General features: G+C 28.6%; 2 protein-coding genes and 1 long non-coding RNA gene across 4 annotated transcripts; 1 reads left to right on the top strand and 2 right to left on the bottom strand.

Annotated features, from left to right (window-relative positions):
- Positions 1-205: 205 nt before the first annotated feature.
- Positions 206-1,811, bottom strand: LOC136087301 (uncharacterized). Of its 2 annotated transcripts, none has more exons than XR_010641700.1 (4): positions 1,682-1,811; positions 1,364-1,588; positions 1,099-1,254; positions 206-784 (listed from the first exon to the last, which is right to left on the bottom strand). It is a non-coding gene; the product is annotated as an uncharacterized LOC136087301 (long non-coding RNA). The 2 variants fall into 2 exon arrangements; XR_010641701.1 differs by having other exon boundaries at positions 1,457-1,588.
- Positions 1,812-6,801: 4,990 nt separating this feature from the next.
- LOC136087122 (uncharacterized) lies at positions 6,802-7,287 on the bottom strand. Its single transcript, XM_065809628.1, has one exon. The coding sequence runs from the start codon at positions 7,285-7,287 to the stop codon at positions 6,802-6,804; it is 486 nt and encodes a 161-aa protein (XP_065665700.1).
- A 13,228-nt stretch (positions 7,288-20,515) lies between these two features.
- LOC101240259 (lateral signaling target protein 2 homolog) lies at positions 20,516-21,388 on the top strand. The gene has a single exon (XM_065809156.1). The coding sequence runs from the start codon at positions 20,720-20,722 to the stop codon at positions 21,257-21,259; it is 540 nt and encodes a 179-aa protein (XP_065665228.1). The 5' UTR covers positions 20,516-20,719; the 3' UTR covers positions 21,260-21,388.
- Positions 21,389-21,878: the final 490 nt, after the last annotated feature.

Genomic DNA, 21,878 nt, shown 5'->3' with positions numbered 1-21,878 from the left:
ATATGGAAATTAATTCTTAAACTGATACAACGAAGTCCTAGCTAAAAATACGTAGATTTCTCGTAAGATTAAAGCCCGCTGCGAGTTTATACTAAGGTCATGCAAACTAGTTTTTATTAACTATTTATCAATGATTTATGATATTTTATCAATCAACTTAGATAAACTTTTTAAGCTTTGATTGACTTTGACTAAAACAAGTTCATTTCATTATATTTTACTTACTACATTATATTTATAAAGAAATACTAAATTTCATTACAATTTCTAAATTTCTTCCTTCAAATAACAAAATATATATGCCACCTAAACAACTGCAATTAAAAGACAACGTATATATTGTTCAGCCTCTTGGCAGCATGAGCTCAAAAAAATTAAAGGTACGTCTTAATGACAAATGGTCAGTATAAATCTTGTTCGGCACATGGTTACTATACGATACGTTGACTTTTGATTACTCTTCCTCCGTCATGATCGAATATAAACAGCATAGCAATGCGCTTTTGTATCCTTGCTAACAGTTCCCATTGCATCTTTAACTGCATTGTCTTCAAGTTGGATCTCAAATTTGACTAACTCGTCCATTGAGGTAACCTGTTCAAATGAAACATTGGAATCTTTATCTAGAAGCTGTTGTAATAGACTAACAGACATATCCACAGTTTTCTTAATCCTATTAACTTAATTATTTTGCGCTGTAATGTTGCATTATCCATTGGAATTGTTTCGTTTGTATGATTTTTTGGTCGACCTCCTTTATTGTTATATGATTTTGATGAATCGCCTTTATTTAGTTGAGAAAAGACAAAATTTATAATAGCAAAAATAAGAACATCATATTATATTATTTTGTATAGTACAATCTAAAAAATAAATTTGTTTAACTGTTTGAAAGTACTGGAGTAATGATTTTTAATGGTTAAATTTATTCTTTACTTCTCTATCACCTCCATTACTATCCATTCACTCCTCCTGTAAAATTGTGTTTTCTATAGTCCTCACTCTAAATTGGAGACTTTATTTTGTAAATAAACCTCACCATTAAAAAACATAAACCACTAAGTAAAATATTGAAATCAAAGATAAAAAAATGTTCACTTTTTACTGAATCAGAAAGTAGAGATTCATTGGATACGTTTTCATCAGCATTTAAACCAGTGCATCTTTTCTAATTGGATGTTTATTTAATGATATCTTTAATGGTTGAATTAAATCCATATCCATTGTTACTTTGCTTGTTGAATTTCATATACCCTGGTTTAAAATACATACATTTATATAGTTTACATAACAAATAAATAAAAAATAAATCTTATATAGATAGCAAAAATAAAATGTAAAAAAAAAAAAAAAAAAAACTTGCATAAATCTAAAAAAGTTGGGATTGTGTATATAAATCAACAATTGAAATTTTTTTGTAATCCCAGTGCACACATTTCACTCGTGCTGAAAGTACCTGAATAGATCTACTTTGTTACTATTCCCTAACATTTGTTAAGAAAAACATTGTCATCATTATCGAAATTCCGAAGTTTTCTATCAAAAATTTTATTGTCAGTATCATGATTATGTGATGCAGGTTCAGCACCTACAACATAAAATTCACAAGGGAATTTACCATAAATATCAAGGAACTATTTTTATTTTAAAACTTTTTTTATTAAAAACTAAAAAATATTACCCTTTCCCAGAAATTGCTTCTAGTCTCAACAGCAACTAAATCTTCGCTCATTGGCTTCTTTACAATTGTAGAAAAATGACTAAAATCCATTCCAATGTATTTTTACTTATTTAAAGAAACATATTCTGGTTTAAATACAATAAATAAGTATGAGTACATATATATATATATATATATATATATATATATATATATATATATATATATATATATATATATATATACATATATATATATACATATATATATACATATACACATATATATATATATATATATATATATATATATATATATATATATATATATATATATATATATATATATATATATATATATATATATATATATATATATATATATATATATATATATATTAGTAGAAAATCAGTTAACAAAAATTTTTTCCATTTAACACTGTGTTTCATCAACAAAGATTCATCAGAAATGATTTTTAAACTAAATATTACTATGAATATATATACTATAAATCACTCAATATATTACTATAAATATATAAATAATATTACTATAAATAGAAAAATTCGCACTTTGTTCTCAAGTGTCTAAAGTAAAATCAAATTAACAGATATTAAAACTGCTTGGCACTGAATTCTTGGAAGTAAGTTCTGTCTTGCTGAGCAGCATTTCTTACATTTCAACAACGATTAATTTTATCCTACCTAGATCTATCTCTTTTATTTGACAACAACTATTTTTATGTTGCCTATTACCATCTACACTAATAACTTCGAGCCTAATATTATCCATTTCAATTCCACTATTATCATTAAACAAATTACCAACAATATTACTATTGTTACAACTGAATAATAAAGATAAAAGAATCATCCAAATTGCGATCTTTTCTAATCAAAGACTATAATTCAACTTAAAATTTATTGTAAAACTGAGATACACGATTGCTAACCAATGTTGCATGTTCAGGATTGTGCACCAATTATGCCATCTCTTGGGGAAAAAAAGTGAATAAACTGTAGGATCTAAGTTAGCTGACATTTTCAATAAAACTTCTAAATGACCTTTTGGGTAAATAACTTCCCTGGAAGCAGGTGCAGCACCATCTCCAACGAATACAACAGCAACTTCACTAACTATAGTTTGCAAATGAAACATTAAATTATGTAAGCAAAGTTGATTGCGATGTTATTACTTTCTAAAATTTACTGCTGCAAGAGGGCCAGAGATATACAGTTGATAATGTTGGGGGAATATCTTGATCTGGCCTAAGATTATCTACAAAATGAAAAACTTGACCCCATATTTTAAAACATGGCGGCCTATGATTTATAGGTTAAACCACATTATCAGTTAATAAAACAAAAACAGGCATATTAAATTCTATTATATTTAAAAAAATTTATATTGGAATTATGATATAACTTTCTGTAAATCTTGCAGAAAATGGAAGCAAAACTACCTTTCTATTATGGGAACATAAAAAATGTGTTTCATCAAAAAAAATTTAAGCACAGCAATGCTGACAGATCTGGCTCATTTCTCCTAAATAATTATAATCTAGAATAGTATCACTTCTTGCTATACAATATATTTTGATTGTCTAGCAGCATTTCTTACATTTTGAGGATGATTCATCTCATTTAGGCTATTTCTTTTATTTATGTGATAACTACTTTTAACTTGTCTTATCATGATGTACTAGTTTAGGTATAAATTAATTTATTCTTACCAAGCAGCATTTCTTATATTTGATGACAATTAATTTCAGCTTGCCTAGTTCTAATCATTTCATTAAATTATCAATTATTTTTAAGTTGATAGTATTTCTTCTAATAACTTATTTAAGCCTAATATCGACCATCCAAAAAAAAAAGAGAAAAGAAATTAAATAAAAATATCAAAATATTAATAGTCTAAAGTGGTAAATAAATCAACAAAGTGGTAAACATATCTACAAAAAGATAATTAACAATGTTCAAGTAAAAATCAACAAAAAACCTGCAATCCTAATAACAAAGATATTATTTGGTAATAAAAACAAAAACACAATGTTGAAACTTAATTGGTTTCTCATCTATAAAACAATTTTATCTAACTATTTAAAAGATAAAAAAAATCAAAATGCCTTATGTTAAGCAATGTATTTAAAAAAAAAAGAATTAAATGCAATTACTTTAGAATATATGATATATAAACCTCTACAATTTAACTCATTAGCTTAACCACTGGTTTACCATTGAAGTCAAAAATTAATAAACAAAAATTAAAGCAATTGATTACAATTATTATTCAAAATAAAAACCTCTAACAATTTAATTTAGGATTTATTAATATCCATATTTTTTTTGGCTATGTCAGTTAGTATATTTTTATCTAAAGTAATAAAAAAGATGAAACCATTCAAGGACAAATTTAAAAATCTAAATATATATTCAGATACCTTAAAAAGAAGCATGACACAACATTCTTTTGACAACTTCCAACATAATTTTTTTTACTTTCTACTAATTCTTTCTACTTTCTATTTTACTATTTTCTATAACTTATTTTTTTTTTTTATCTAAAAGAAAATATAGAAATAGATACAGAGAAATATAAAATATATTGAAATATACGCAAACTTAGGTAAGTACATGTCCACAAATAATAGTCTTATTTTTATTTAAAGAAAAGGAAACAGGCTATAAAAATTAGAAAAATACAAACAACCAACAACAAACAAACATTTAATTAAATTTTATTTTAAAATTAAACAATGAACAACATCAATTCCTCTTGAAAATAAAAATTCGTCAGCTTTAATTCACTTGCAGACCTTGCTGGGAAGGGTTAGCGTTCCATTAGATGACTCAAAACGCGAAATGCGAAACACAAAAAAACACAGACCAAGAAAGTTTTTATATGCTAATACGCATGCGTTTAAAATTTTATTTTGGAATCATCGCGCCAAATATGTTTTAAAACGAGTTTCGCTGGCTTTTTTAACAGTTTACCAAAATTCGTTTTTTATAAGTTTTTGAATCATTCTTCAAATCAAAATAAGTGAAGATAGTTCTTCTCAAAAGTTGGAAGATTCATTGGGTAATTTTTTCATATAGTTAAATCTTTTTATTTAAAGTTTAAATCAAGAAAATTTGAATGTGGATATATGTACCAGACTGTTCACATATGATGGTTTTTAAAAACCATTATATGTGAACAGTCTGGTACATATATCCACATTCAAATTTTCTTGATTTAAACTTTAAGGATTCAGTAATGCTGTTTGTTATAAAATTTTATAACAAACAGCATTACTGAAACCTTAATTGTTTTTCAGTGATGGAATATTATAAGAAGATAATGCAAGATTATTTTATGTTTTATACAATTAAGTAATTGTTGCTTTGCCTATTTCTAAATAGATTCACATCCGATCACTGCTGCAGTTTCAAACCAGGCTTCAGATTTAGAAATTAAGCACATTTTATCTACATATGCAGATGTTTGCGCGAAAATTAAAGAACATGAAATTTTGCACACAGTGCATTATGTTGTAGCTTTCAAAAAAGTCATGGAAAAAAATATTGAAGGTTTGAATTACTTTTAATGCCTAATTTATTACTAGAATTACTTTTTTATTTCAATATAAGATAAATAATTGTATTTTAAATCTGTTTTGTTTTTTAAATTATTTTCAATTTTAAAAAATCATTAAACAATAGGCTTTGTTATTAGTTTAATTAATTGCTTAAACAATTAGCATATCAACTTACTGGTTTCAAAGTTAATATATTAATAGTAGAGCTAAGTAGAGCAAGTTTTCATTTGCACTGATGTATTTATATTAAAAACCTTAAAAGTAAACAATTATGATTAAGTTTTATATTTCAATTTGATTTATTTAATAAAGATGTAATGAAGAAAAATCACAAGGTGTATTTTGAGCATAAAGATTATCCCTACTCAGGAATACCCTTCATTTTTTCATCATCCAGTATTCTTGACTTTATCTGAGTTAAATAATACCAGCCGCTGAGTGAAGGTCAAATTCCCCCTCTAAGCAGTCAGAGAGTGTTGGCTTCTTATCAAGATATAAACAAATGCTAGTAGCATCAGCAAACAATGCCAGATTAGATGTGAGAAGTTCAGGGAGATCAATAATGTAAATTAGAAAAAGTATAGGGCCAAAAGGATAGAACCTTGAGGAAACCCTGAAGTTACAGGAAATAAAGAAGAGTGCTGTCCGTTGAGGACAACTTTGATACTATGATTGGTAAGGAAAGATTCAATAATCTTAAAAACATTACCTGATATACAGTCAAACAAGAACTTATGGAAAAGACCAGCATGCAAAACCTTATCACAGGTTTTAGAAATGTTGAGAGTGATAGCCCTAACCTTCCTACATCATTTAATGCACAATAAAACCTATTGGTTATTACTGTTAACAAATCAGCAGTAGAACGAGAAGATCAAAATTCATATCAGAAAGTTATTAGAGTCAATTTGAGAGATTAAGTGCTTGTTAATTAAAGACTTAAAAACCTAGCTTTTGATAGTAAGAAGACTAATGGGATGGTAGTTAGACAAATCATATTGCTCTCCAGAATTTTTGAAAATAGGTACAACAAACGATGCTTCACAGCAGGCAGGAAAACAAGATTCTGATAAGCATTTGTTGAATAGTTTTGAAAGTATAGACAATAGCTCCGGAAAACACTTCTGCAAGACTAAAATAGGTATGTTGTCCATACCACAAGCTGTAGAAGAGTCTAAGCAGGAAATCACTTTAGATACAGAAGCTGGGGTGATTGCAATGGATCAAACTGCCCTTCGGCTATATCAGGTAGAATGTGATTAGTGGAATCAAGAGATGAGATTGTTAAAAAGTTCTTAACAAACAATTCAGCTTTGTCTTAGATGAGGTCACAAAGTCTGAACCATGCAAGCGGAGGTGGGTTTTTTTTAAAAATATATTTACTTCCAACAAGGCTGCAAGCAACTATTAAAGTTGGAAGTTACTGGAAGGAAAAAGATGAATAGCAAGATAACGATTTAAAAAACTACAAATTATATGAATCAGAAAAACATGAGGAAGGGATTGAATTCCAAAGAATTGATACTCGAGGAAAAAAACTAGATGAATAAGAATTTTTTTAGCACTTAGGAACAGCCACAGTGAAAGGATGAGACTTAATTGAATGACGAGTAACACAAGAATAAATTTTAGTAGATGGCACAAGAGACGCTAGCTCTTTAGAGCAGCGCCCATTGTAGTATTTGTAGAAGAGAGTAAGAAAAGCAACATCACGACGATGTGACAATGGCTGAAGGTTGGCTGCAAGAGCAGGTCCAACTATGTTTACAATGCGTTTTTGAACCTTGTCCAAAAGGGAAAGGGCATTGTTGGAAGATCCGCCCCAGATATGGCAACAATATTCCATACAATGATGGATTAAAGATTTATAGAGATAAAGAATAGAATCAGGAGTAAGAAAGTGGCAAGCACAATAAAGAGAAGCAACCTTAGCAGATGCTAATTTTGCAATCAATTTGATATATGGTTTCCAAGAAACATCAAAAGTAAGAGTTAAACCTAGAAGACGAAGAGTTGATGACTCATCGAGTACATAACTATTCATAAATATAGGAAAATCTAGATTATAGCGATAACGATTAGCTGAAAAGTATTGAGTTATTTGCCTGATACACCGTAAGACAAAAGCTTATGTAGAAGACCAGAATGCCAAACTTTATCAAAGGCTTTAGAAATATCAAGAGTGATGGCCATAGCCTCTCCGCATCTATCTAATGCAGGGTATTAGAGCTATATCAGGTATTAGTTATATCAGGTAGAATGTGATTAGTAGAATCAAGAGTCAACAATAAGGGCAAATCTGTTATTCCACCTCTCTTGCATGGTTCAGATTTTGTTACATTGCCTAAAGACAAAACTGAATTGTTTGCTAAGAACATTTCATCAATCTTGTCTTTTGATTTGACTAGTCACATACTACCAGCCGACAAACAAGTTGATCCATTGCTTTACATTCTTATCACTTCAGCTTATGTATCTAAAGTGATTTCCTGCTTAGACACTTCTACAGCATGTGGTCCGGACAATATACCTGTTACTAAATCTTGCTGACATTCAAAAATACTGGATAAGTATTCAATGAAGGGTATTCCTGATTAGAGATAATTTTTATTCTCAAAATATACCTTTTGATTTATTTCATTAAAATAATCCAAATTGAAATATAAAACTGCAACCATAACCATTGTGTATGCTTTAATTTTTAGTATAAATCAGTGCAACTGAAAACTTGCTCTATTTAGCTCTACTATTAACATATACATGACATTACTTTTTAACTAGTAAGGCAATATGCTAACTGTTTAAACAAAAGTTATCGTTTGATGATTATAAACAAATATTTATCTTATAATCAAATAAAAAAAGTAACTTCAGTAATAAATGAAACTTTAAAAGCAATTCAAACCTTCAGTGTTTTTTTCCATAACTTTTTTTTTTCTAAGCTACAATAATGCACTGAGTTCAAAATTTCATGTTCTTTAGTTTTTTTTGCCTCTGTATATGTAGATAAAATGTGCCTAATACCTAAATTTGAAGCCTGGTTTGAAACTGCAGCAGTGTTTGGTTGTGCATCTATTTAGAAATAGCCAAAGCAACAGTTACTTAATTATATAAAACATAAAATAATCTTTCATTATTTTCTTTTCATATTCCATCACTTAGAAACGATTAAAGCAATGCTGTTCGTTATAAAAACCATTATAATATAATTTAAATGTGATCATATATACTGTTCAATGATAATGTTAATGATCACATATAGCATATGTTCACATGAGCAGACTGCAATCTATGTGATTATTTATGAGTATGTCTTATTAAGTAAATCTATGTGGTCATTATATTTGAATAGACTGCAGATAAAATTTAGATGCGGATATATATTCACATTTAAATTTTAAGGTTATAAAAAAACATCTAAATTATATAGTTATAAACAAACATCTCTTTATTTTATTCTTTTAAATCAATAAAATTTAGATGTTATTATTATTATTAAATTTAGACTATTATTTTAAATCAATAAAATTTAGATGTGGATATATGTAACAGTACTGGTACATATGTACCAGTACTGGTACATATGGATATATATATCCACATCTAAAATTTAGAAAATTTAGACTAAAATTTAGAATAAAATTTAGAAAATTTAGACTAAATTTTCTTGGTTTAAAATTAAAATAAAGAGATGTTTGTTTATAACTATATAAAAAAAATACCCGATAAATCTTCGAAATTTCGAAAAGAACTGTCTTTACTCATTTTGATTTGAAGAATAATTCAAAAACTTGTAAAAAACGAACTATGTTGAACTGTTAAAATGTCAGCAAAACTAATTTAAAAATAAAAAAACATGGCGCGGTAATTCAAAATAAAGTTTCCATTTTAAACGCATGGGTATTAGCATACAAAAATTTTCTAGGTCTGTGTTTTTTTGCTTTTCGCATTTCGCATTTTGAATCATCTAATTTTCTACACGCATTTTGAATCGTCTAATTTTCTACATCTAATTTTCTACGCGGTCTTCCCAGCTAACCGCTGGGAAGACCGCGTGTAGAAAAGCCCAGAAACTACTTTAAAAACGACTACTATTAAATTAGCCTATTAATATTTATACAAGGGATTTCAGTCATGCATATTTTTCCGTTTCGCAAGTTCATCATAAAAGAGGTCGTCCATAAAGTACGTACGCTCATAGGGGGGAGGGGGAGGTCTTCAAAAAGCGTAGGGGGGGGGGGAAGGGTTCAATCAAAACAAAAAACAGGTTTTAGCAGGGCCGTGGTTGTTGGGTCGGAGCCCCCCCCCCCCCCCCCAAAAAAAAAAAAACATGTCATTGGCGTCTCAAAATCTTCCAAATTTGACCGCTAGGTTTTGCTAAATTAAAAGCTTTTTAAATTAGCAAAAGGGCACAAAATTTGCTATTGCCCCCTCCTCCTCCAATTAAGAGGTATAGGCTACCCTCGGCACTGGGTTCTACCCTTTGTTTTCAATATTACTGATCTCGCTTAAGACTCGTTTTTTACTTACTAAAGAGGGGTGTCTGAAAAAAACGTCCGCCTTAAGTATAGTTTATTTATATTTGATTCGTTATTAAGACAAAGAAAAAAATTTATACGGATAGCTCTGCGAATCGAAACTGGATCGCCACCGATTATTTTTACCACATTAACCTCTCGGCCAAACACACGCTCTGCTTTGTATCAGTTTAAACTTATTTAAATTATTATTTGCATATATACTTAAAGACATTTTTAAAATGCGCAAACAAAGAGCTTTGGGGTCGTATAAAGTATTTAAGGTACCCTCCGCCTTTTTTCTTTTAAATAAAGTTTTTTATTGAGAAAAAAAAGTTGAGGGGGGGGGGGGTATTTGAGAAATGTACGTACTTTTTAAGGAGGAGGGGGTACACAAAGTACGCTTGGCAACAGGGGGAGGGGAGGGTCAAATTTCAAAATTTTTGGCATACGTACTTTATGGACGACCCCTAAATAAACGCGATTTTTTTGGCAACTTTTTCAGGAAATATTTTAAAGCTATCTAATTTCAAACCAAATTGCCCGTTGTATACCTTGTATAATTTGTTATAAAAAGTTGTATAATTTTAAATAAAAATGTTGTTCTGTAAAGGTTATTTTTCAAAGTTCCTTAAAAAAGAAGCCAGAAAATTTTTTAAGTCGTTTTTTTCATAGTTACGTTAATTTACACATTTTGACAAGTAAATATGCTGATTTACATTGCTTTTTTGGTATTCTAGCACCTCAAAAAAGAATATTAAGGTTATTAAATTATAGTACTTGATATTAGTTTTTATAACCATTTGCTTTTTATATCAGGAGTTATCAATTTAAAAAATACACTTTCCATCATCTTTTCGATTTTTACTTAGGCGCCATTATGGTATTCCTTTTAACCTATATAGTTAGTTATCAACATGGATATTTAGGAAACGCTGATTAATGTGACTTTGATGTATAATTAGTTTTTCATATCTAGTTATTTGAAATGCAGAATAGAGATCTGTATTTATGTTATCAAAATTTAGAAGACAAAAGCTTAGTCAATGTGTGCACAATTTTTAGACAACACTTTTTTTCCAATTTCCAAATTACTAAAAGTGACCTTACTTTGTTTTCGAAAATAACTGTGATTCAAAAAGTTAGGTTGCTCATTAAAAAAAGAAAGAAGAATTTTTGCTTTTAAATTTTATATCACTATTATTTAAAACGAATGTTCAACCATTTTTACAATCAACGTCATCTGAAAAAGAAAAAAATCTTATGAAAGACCTACATCTCAAAATTAAAAAATAAAACTCTAAAGCGCAAACTTGAAGAAATCGTTGAAAAAATAGTTGAAAACAAATGTAACCAGTTGAATGGTCTTGAAAGTGAAAACAAATAACTTAAATTAGCTGTAAAAACCAGCAATGGAGAGAAATTAGAATTTGTAAGACAAGTTATGCAGTGTAAAGCACTATATACAGCAACAAACAAAAGTCTGTTGAGTCTAGAAAAAAAGTTTACCGCATTAAAACTAAAGAATAAAAAAAATAAAATTTGAAATTTAAATAAGAAGATTGTTTATCGAGATATAAAGTTAAAAAAACAAGAAAAAGAAATTGATGCATTAAAAGCGCAATTTGAAAAACAATCTCAAAGTTTAAATATGGAATTCAATAACCTTAATCAAATGCTAGAAAATAGTAATGCAAAAGTTGAAATGTTGTGTCAAGAAAAAAGAAATCTCAAAAAGAAATTAAGCTGTGTAAAAAATAATTTAAGTAAAACAAAGGAAACAATTTCCTTTTCTTCAATTGAAAATCTCTCTTTTTTTAAGTCAGAAGTTAAAGAACTTAGTCCAAAAGTTGAATCATTTAACAAAGAAAAAATTTATTTAAATGGTCATTTAAAATTGTTGGAAGATGAGGAAATTGTAACATTTGAAACAGGACGTTATTCAAGGAATATTCGAGAAGTTGTCATGGAGCTGTTATCATTAAATGCCGGTATGAACAAAGTCAATGATGTTATTAAAATTGTTTTGAAGAAACTTGCAAAAAAAGGAATTACAAAACTTTCCTCAGTAGGTACAAGATCTAGATTTATGTCAGAAGCTTTAATTCTTGCACAGCTTCAAGTATAAGAAGAAATGTCAGATAGTATTGAAAAAGACAAAGGAAATTGTTTACATAGAGATGGAATGACCAAATATAACAGACATTATCAAAACTTTCAGTCGACTACCAAAAGCGGTAGAATACTATCATATGGACTATCAAAAATGGCCTCTGGGGATGCTGCATCAACTTTGAGTTCTTCAACAGAAATGTTATATGATATTTGTGATATTCTAGACACAAAGGACAGCATTTTGTTTTGTAATGGGGCTGCACTGTATTATCATTCTAAATCTATTAAAGAATTTTTGTGTCAATGGCCAAATCCTAATAATCTACTGAAGGCAGTTAAGGAAGATATATCAAATATATTATTTTTAGCTGAATCTCGTGCACTAGGTAATTTGGATAAGCTTATTACTGGTCCTTTTTGGAAACTTGTTATAGAAAAGAAAAACATTCTAAAATGAATAAGTATTTATTTCGTTTAAAAATGAAACTGTCAGATCTTTGCAAAGATACTTCTCCTATGCTCAATGAAACACCTGTATTTGATCTAAGAGATGTTAAAATACATAAAGATAAACTTTATGAAAAACTATTTGAGGATACTGGCAATATAGAATTTGATGTTTTGGTGCAACAGTCATTAGAAATAATTTCCCATGTATTTTTAATAATACTTGAAAGACAAGCAATTGATCAGCTCCCAGGCGGTAAATATTGGAACTCAGATGATCAAATTCAAAAGGCTGCTGAAAACGTACCAACGACTAACAAAGCTTTAGAAAGTGATTTCACGATTCTGGATCTACTTATTCGAACTAAACCAAATACCAAAATTCAAATAATTTAAGCATATACTATGTGGTACCGAAACCAAACCTTAGCATGGCTGGATGTAAAATCAGAAGAAGAGCGTTACATGTTAATTGAAACAGCTTCTCATAGCGTTGAAAAAATGAAACTAAAGTATAAAGAGCGGCAAGTAGAGTTATATTCAAAGAAAACTTCAACGTTGATAATAAAACAGCAAATCAAAGCAGATGCAGAAAAGAAAGCATCATTAAAAAAAGCAAATATTGTAAATGTGCTTATTTAATTGAAATCGCAAATTTGGATAACAGTAGAAGAAGCAGAAGATAAATCTTGAAAAATTGATAATAATACTTTAAGGAAGCAAGTTATTAGAAGTCAATTAGATTTTTATCGTTATGTAATGGGGGCAAAATGTTCATTGAAGCTGTTTTTTAAAACTAAAGTTTCTGGAAATAAACGTATTGATTTAAATTCAAGTGAGCTGATGGAGAACTTGGTAACTATCATTCGCACATGCAACTTGCCTTCACCAAAACAAAGGAACAATACACTAAAAGAAAAAAGCCAACACAATGACTTGATTAAGAAATAAAAAGAAGAGTTGTTTCGAAAGTTAAAAGGTGTAATCACTGAAATTTTTATTCAGTATTTATTAATTTAAAATCTTGTGTTATTTGAGATCCTACTATCTAAATGTGAACAAAGATAAATCTATAATATTTTTCTAATGATAATCAAATTTATTATTAAGATTTTACTTTCAGGAACATACGAACACTACGAAATTCACAAGGAAGTAGAAACATACGAACACTACGAAATTCACAAGGAATTAGGAATATACGAACACTACGAAATTCACAAGGAATTAGGAACATACGAACACTACAAAATTCACAAGGAATTAGGAACATACGAACACTACGAAATTCACAAGGAATTAGGAACATACGAACACTACGAAATTCACAAGGAATTAGGAACATACGAACACTACGAAATGCTTGAAGCTCTTATTTTCAACTAAAGTTGTTTTTATGGTTTCCACAGAGATTTTATTGCTTACGACCCACTTACATATTTTCTTTACTTTCATAAGTGTATATGAGTATGTTCACTTTAATAATTTGAAAAAACTCTTGTTTTTTACGGCTTTCGCGGAAATTGTATTTTGTTTGTCCCAATTGCCCCAAATGGGGAAACGAGCCCTAAGATTCTAAGATAATTTTAGAATTTTTATAAGTTTATATGAATTTGTTCACTCTTATAGTATGAAAAAACTGTTTTTTAACAACAGCTAATTTTTATGCTTTTTACAAAGAAACTGTTAATTTTGACCCAATTACCCCAAATGGGGGCAACAAGCCCTTGGATTCATACATATTTTTAGGATTTTCATAAATTTATGAATTTGTTTACTCTTATTGATTGAAAAGGTTATTGTTTTTTAACTAAAGTTAATATTTATACTTTTTACAGAGATTTTGTTGCTCTTCGCCCAATTACTCCGAATGGGGGAAACGAGCCCTGCGATTTCAATATAGTTTCTAGATTTTCATAAATTTGTATGAATTATTTCACTTTGACAATAACATTATAAAAAACTTTTTTTTTCCTTGACTAAAGTTAATTTTTATTAATTTTACCGTGATTTTATCGCTCTTGACCCAAATGCCCCAAAAGGGAAAAACAACGCCTGGGCCAACTATATCACAAAAACAATTTGTATAATTGAATGCATTCATTCCTTTGTTTAAAAAAATAGAATGAATATACTTTATTATTCGTGCTCAACTGTAAGTCTTCTCGTCGATGTCCATTGAAAATTAAATTAAATTTTTAATTTCGGTGCCAAAAATCCTTAAGAAAAACTCCATAAATTTCAACCCAAAATACGCATTATTGGACAGCACATAAGTCGTCATAACTCGGGAAACAGTTATCCAAATTTAAGAAATAAACTAATTTTGAAATTGTCTATATTTTTCACATATTTTATTAATAATTATGGTTAAAGATAGTAAAGTAATCAAAACCATGTAAAGTGCCTAATTGTTGACATTGTTGACCCTGACATTCCCTGACAGAACCCTGACAGTCCCTTTTTAGTTTTTTTAATAATAATAAAATTTATAAAAAAACTGTAAAAAAAAAATCTGATAAATATGCTTTTCAAATAGCCTACCCTTTTTAAATCTTCCTGGGTATTTGGATTCCAGACCTTCCGTATGCTTGACCACGGATTAAATATTTTTGAGACGGGTTTGCTTAAAGAATGGGCGGGGTTTCGCCGATATGATTATAGACAAAAATCTATTTTTGATTTTTTTAAACTGAATATTTTAAACTAGAAGTTTTGACCAAATTTTGCTAAACCTTTTAAGTTTTTGAAGAATATAAGTCAATTTACTCATTAAATATAGGTTACTTTTAATTGTAATCAAAAGTTATATAAACTGCAAGCTTATATAATTATTTATATATATATTAATTTTTAGAACTATAATTTTACAAATAAAATATTAAACGCCTGCTTAAAAAAATTATTTTATTAGTAAAATTTATTTACATTTGGTAGCATATTACTTTAGTGTGGTTCGTTTCGTATGCAAGTTTCTTATAATTACAGGTAAAAGGATCTCTGAGTACCAGGTGTTTTTTTTAAGGTCCTGGTTAAAACAAAATATTTGGGCGGCCATTCAGTTTTTACTTTTAGAGTTGACAAAATATTCTTGTTAGAATATTTTGTCAACTCTAAAACTTCGCTTACCCTGCTTATTTTTTATATTCCACTACAAAATGCTAGGTTTAAAAGCCTCAGAATGCTAGGGGAACGAAACTTAATTAAAAAAAAAAAGAAAAGTTTTTTTCATACGATTTCTTCTCAAATCAATGTGCTAACAAATCAATGTGCAATGTTCTAAGAGACGTCATAGAGATGAAAAATAAGCAGTTAAAGAAAGTAGTTGAGTAGTGTCAAATCATTAATAAACATGGTTGGGTTGCAATCATATCAGGAAAATTTCTACAAGTTAAAGATCTAAGAACAATTAAATAGGTACGCGGAAATCTGCGTTTTACGGAAACAAAAAAAGTGCTAAAATTCTGTGCCATGTTTTTTGAGTCTTTATTTTTGCTAGTGAGGAAGAAACGTTTGTTGATGGTTTATTTTTTAGAATTTCCATTAACATAGATATTTTCTGAAAACTAGAATAAATAAACTTTATTATTATGTGTCTTTTGATAAAAATGAAGAACTTTATAAGTGGTTTTATTGACATTCAAAACTTGGTTGTAGTTTGAGCATTCAGTGCATGTTGATAAAATGCTCTTTCATTTTTCTAACATATTCTTTCATTTAAGTTTACACATTTTCAATAACCCTGTAAAATTTCATTGTAAAATTTTTCCAAACACATGTCCTATTTACTCACGTGCTTTGGTACCTAATTTATATTTCTTCAAGTTTAACGGTGGGAGGTAGGGACGTGGAAATTTTAAGACAACATTTATAATTTAAGAAATATAATCTGATTTAAATAAAAGTCAAATGTATACTTTGTACCCATTTATAGTAGATGAAAAGGTACAGAATTTACATAAATTTTTATAAAGAAACAAATATATATATATATATATATATATATATATATATATATATATATATATATATATATATATATATATATATATATATATATATGAATAAAACTTTTTTGACAATAGGGTGTGTCCTCCGTAGCCACCTTAAAATAAAATACACCTCACATAGTTGTTGTTGGTCTCAAAATTAATTACAATAACTTTTTGTATATAAAAATTACCATTTTTACAAAAATGATGCTCTTTTATAGAAGAAATAAGCATTTTAGGGTGATGGTGGTTTGGCATCCCCTTTAGCCCCCTGGATATGCCCGATGGTTATAGACTATTATAAACTTGTAGTGCAATATTACATCTATCTTTTGATACCAAGTATTTCTTGTTCTTTATTAGTAAAAAATATAAACAATTTATTTCTTTTATTTGCTTTTACTTATATTTGTTCAAAATTTATTTTACAAAACGAATTTATATATAAACAGTTATATCAATAGTGAAACGTAGTTTTACACATTTTATATATATTTTATCACAAGCATTTTTCACAATTTATATATTTTATTGTAAAAAACGACCTGTAATGAAGCCACAATGGGGCTTGGTGATAAGACAAACTTATGTCTTCTTCCTCAAGCCATTTGTTTTATTATTTATGTTATTTAATAAAAAAAACTTTCTACAGCAAAATAGAAAAATCAAAAAAAAAAAAGGTAAAGGCGTTTAAATAAGAGTTGACAAAGTTATAACAATTTTAGTGAAGTAAAACTAAATTTTGACCACAGTTTCTTCAATAAATCCATATATCAAAAATTTGCCACTAAAAACCGCATAACTTTTCTTAAAATCGTCCAATTTTGATAATTTTATCACCTTTAAAATACTGTATTAAAAAGTTTTCTAATGATATATAATATTCTAGTATTTAATTAATTTAAAATTTTCATGTCACGTACCTAAATTAACAATGACTTGATAGTGTTATTGATATAGGAAGAGAGAAGGAATATTGTTCAATTTTTACCAAAGATGAGGAAGAGTCGCTAGCCTGTTATATAAAAAAAAAAATTAAGTAATACACATGATTGAGAAATAAAATTATTTTCTTATAAACTGTTCAAGTTAAAAAAAGTAAAATCATTTTTTTTTAAATGATTATTGAAAATCATCATTAAGAAAACTAAACGTGTAGTATTTAATTATTTGTTTTTGTAATTTCACTAATTTATTTAGATGTCTTAAAGGTTTAAACAATTCAGAGTTGACAAAGACAGTTTTGAATGTTTTGGGAGTAAGAAAGCAAGCATGCAGAAACCTCTGTAGATGCCAGATTACTAAGCTATCATCAAATGCTCAACGAGCACTCCAAACAAAAAAGCTTACTAAGTTTTTTTGGGAGCGTTGGGGTGCAAAATAATAAAAGAGCATTATAAAAAAGGGAACTGTATCTATAAATCGTGCCCGTAACTGTGCAAAAGAAATGGCGTGTAAAAATCTTTGCGAGTTAGCTGACGAACTTATAAAAAGTAATATTACTTAATAAGAGTAAAAACAACGGCTCAATGGAGGGCAAGGAAGTCAAAGCCAAAAGAGCAAGCTAACAAAGAAAGGAAATTTTTACAACAAAATCTAATTGAAGGATTTTATTATGTAAGGAAGAATGTAATCGCAACAAGAATGTTTGTGCTGCAACTAAGCCTTGAGTTCGTTTTGCCATAAAGTTTTAAATTCTACATGCAATAAAGCATCATGCTGAGGTGAAACAGGTTCAAAACGAAATATGGTCAAACAATTTTGTGAAATAGGAACCAATAAATGCCTTCAAATTGAATCTGATAAAGATAACGTCGAAGACTTCTTTCCTTCCTCTGACTCCTACAAGAATTCAACGTATCATTTTGTTTTCTCTAATTTTTGGATTATAGCTTATATAGATCTTATTTTTATATTTTTTATTCATTATATAATTTTTTAAATTTGTTTATGTTAAATTTTACTTTCAAATCTTAAATGAAATCAATGAAGTTTATTACACAGTTTTTTGAATTAGTTTCTCAAAACGCTAGGTGAAGCACCACAAAATGCTAGGTAATTTGAAACGCAATTTTAAGAAAATTGGATTTATTCAATGGACGCATCTTTTTAGCACTGTTTTTAGAGTCTTGAAGCAACATTTCTGACAACAAATTGTAGACTTATTTTTAGAAGGGCTCAAAAAATTAAAAATTGTTTCAAAAATTTTTTTTAATAACTAGTAGACTGTCTCTAACGTCTTTTTAATTTAGTTTTCTTATATTTAATTTTTTTTCTTTAAGATCTTTTTTTCCTTTATGAACATTATATTCTTTGTTCAGTTATTCATGGCTTTCAGTTTTTAATAGAAAATTTCGGGTTTTGTGTTGCTTAATTTAAAATCTGACGTTCTCAGGTCCCACTACATTCTGAGGCCCGTTTACCTATACGGTAATATAAATTATTTTTAATAAATTATTTTCTAACGTAAAGGGTTGTCCATAAATTGCGTCACGCTCTAGGAGGGGGGGAGGAGGTTAGTGATATTGTGACGTCTCATAGGCAACTTGTTACAAAAATGTTACGATGTTGTGATAATGGGTGTGACAATGTGGGTTGGGGGTGGGGGTCAAAATGGTTAAAATTTGCGTGACGTTATTTATGGACAATACCTAACAGTGAATTACATTTTAAGGAACAATTATATTATTTAATGCCATTTTTAAAAAGTAACTTGCTTTAAAATGTAAAAGTTTTTAATATGACTTAAAAGGTAAATAACTTTTATATTTACATTTATATAACTTACATTAAAAAGTAAATTCAAATTTCATTTATAAAGTAAAAGTCGCTTTAAAAAATTAATTATTTTTACATAAATGTAAATTTACTCTGAACGTTTAAAGTTATTAACTTTTTAATAAAAACTTACTTTAATTTAGTGTTAATAAAATTTTAATTAAAAAACTTTTTGGCGTCGCTAGGGGGGGAGGGGGGGTGGGCCGCACCAGATGACACTATCACAACTTGACACAGAGGGGTGACACCAAAATAAATAGAAAGCAAATATGCCAGAATTTTTTTAAAAGATTTTTTACTATTATTAATTAGATATGAAGGACTTCATTTAGAGTCTTGAGGGTTGACACCAAAAGTTTACCACTCTAGTTGACATCAACCTCGGCAACGCAACTGCATTTGTTAAAGAAGATTCTTATGATATGTTTTACACTTTTTCTATTTTTTTTCTTCTTTCATTTTGTAGTCTATTTTATTTTAATTTTTAGCGACAGTTATTGTTATAGTGATTGCATTACTGTCATGTCCACATATTTAATTCTATGTTTTTTATAAAATATTAAAACGTTTATTTGATAGCTTTACATCACCTTCTCAAGCAAAATACAACTCTAATATTTGGCGGTGGTTTAGGGGCAAATAACAAGAAAAAATTTTCTTAAAAGGTTTTTAAAGAGAATTCGCAAAAATAGTTTATCAAGGTAATTTTTTTAAGTTCCTCAACTTTTGACTTTTTGTTGCAGTCTTTACCTCAGGGTTTTATTTGCTCTTGTAACGTATTTTGGGTTATTTTAGAACTTGTGGTTATTTCCCATTCTTATTTTAAAATCATGGGTTATACCATTATACTCATATATAAGTTTTGTAGCTATACCTTTCCAATCGATTCTTTTCATTTAAGTAGGAAAATCCTTATCACTGTTATATCTTTTTGATTTTAGCCTCCTTGTTAGTGATTTTCTAGTAATGATCTTAAGTACTCGTTTGTCAATCTTTATCAAGTTAAGTTCTTGCATTTTGTTGCTCGTTTTTTCTATCGTTTTTAAAATCATTATCTTTTTGTCTATTTTATATGGGAATCGCAATACCTTAACAATGTAGAATTATCTTTGATGTTAATGCTAGAAATTGAATACCATTTAAAAGTAAACTTCCTTGTTAAATGCTCTTCCACGGCGCTTTGCGACAAAAGTTAGGGCTTCTTAGAGGATCTTAATATTTTGGAGAAGAAAAAAAAGTTATATTAGTGAACAATCAAAACAGTGTTTTAAAAACGCTAGAAACATAAACATATCATAAGCTAAACATAAACGCAGATGGTTGTTTAGCTGTTCGACCGATTTTCTATCTATTTTTTATGACTCTGGTAAATAAAGCCATTGAGCCTTGTAAATTGTTCAAGTAAATAAATACTCAATAAGTTTGATTTTTTTTAATTTTTATGAGGAACTTAGTTGTTAAACGTTTATTAAAACTACTAACGTCTGAAACATAACAGTAAAAGTTATTATTATATTATCAGTAAAAAAAAATAAATACAAAACTACAATCTAAGGCACGGTTATTTTCGATAAATAACCGTAGAAGATTATTTGTAGTAAAAACAATTAAAGAAAAAAATATTAAAATGAATGTTAAACATATCATTTTGATCTTGGGTTTTGTTGGTTCTTCTATATGCATGCCGATTGCTGAAGAAGGATCTGCCGAAGAAGATAACAAAATTGATTTAAAGTTAAAACCAAAATCTCACAAGGAGGTTAATGGCTTAGTTGCAGTAGCACCACTATCATTATCAGCTAATGTAACAACTACTAAAGAGGTCGAGTCTAAATTTACTAAATCCAAGTCTGTTGCTACTAACAACAAATTTTCAAAAGAAAGTAACAAATTGCACACAAGATGTCATCATCATTGTCATTGTCATCATGAACATGAGCATTGTGGACACCACTGTTGCGAAGATCACGAAGATCACAACGATGAATGTGGTCATGATCATCATCATCATTGCGATCATGATGACGGTCATGATCACCATGAACATCATCATTGTGACTGTCATCACGATTGTCATGGTTGTCATCAAGAACACTGCCATGAAGAGCACAATCCTTGCGGACATTGTTGTGACTACTGCTGTTGCGAAAATGAACACAAAAAATAAGCTTATGTGGCTTTGTATTTGGAAACATTTTGAACGATAGAATAACGTTTTGAAGGATAGAATATAAAACAACAAACAACTTATAAAATTTATTTATGATATACAAGTAAAAAAATAGTTTAACAGGCATTTCACCGTTTAATGTTGTTGCAGCTTGCTGTTGATACTTGTTGTAGCAGCGTATTTTTTGTTCCAAGGCATTAGGCTCTACCCTACCAAGCACACATGCATTGGGCCAATGTATGCAAAAACATCGCAAAGTTTGGCTTTTTTTTTTTATTAAGTCCAATGTTGATCCAAAGTCATGTGTGTGTTAGCAAAGATTAAAAACAGCTTGCGCAGTTACGTAAAAACAACACAAAAATTGATTGCATTTACGATTTAAACCCAACGTTGATCCAATATATACAACCCAATGTTTCAAGGAAAGATTTAATAAAATCTTCTATCATTTATTAAATCTCAAGCAAAACAAAATTATAAAATGGTTTATGTGTTGTTTTGCTTGCGATTTGTTAAAGTTTAATACCAAATACTTTAAAAGCAACATTTAGCCAGGCTAAAATACAACGCAATACCAAATAAAAATACAACGTTGAATCAACGGTAAGTATTACAC

The sequence above is a fragment of the Hydra vulgaris genome, chromosome 11 (genome assembly GCF_038396675.1).
Source record: "Hydra vulgaris chromosome 11, alternate assembly HydraT2T_AEP".
NCBI classification, from domain to species: Eukaryota; Metazoa; Cnidaria; class Hydrozoa; order Anthoathecata; family Hydridae; genus Hydra; species Hydra vulgaris.
This window is presented reverse-complemented; position numbering and strand designations above follow the sequence as displayed.

Coding starts and splice junctions, on each gene's coding strand:
- LOC136087122 (XM_065809628.1), bottom strand. CDS start 7,287: ATGAATAGTTATGTACTCGATGAGTCATCAACTCTTCGTCTTCTAGGT.
- LOC101240259 (XM_065809156.1), top strand. CDS start 20,720: ATGAATGTTAAACATATCATTTTGATCTTGGGTTTTGTTGGTTCTTCT.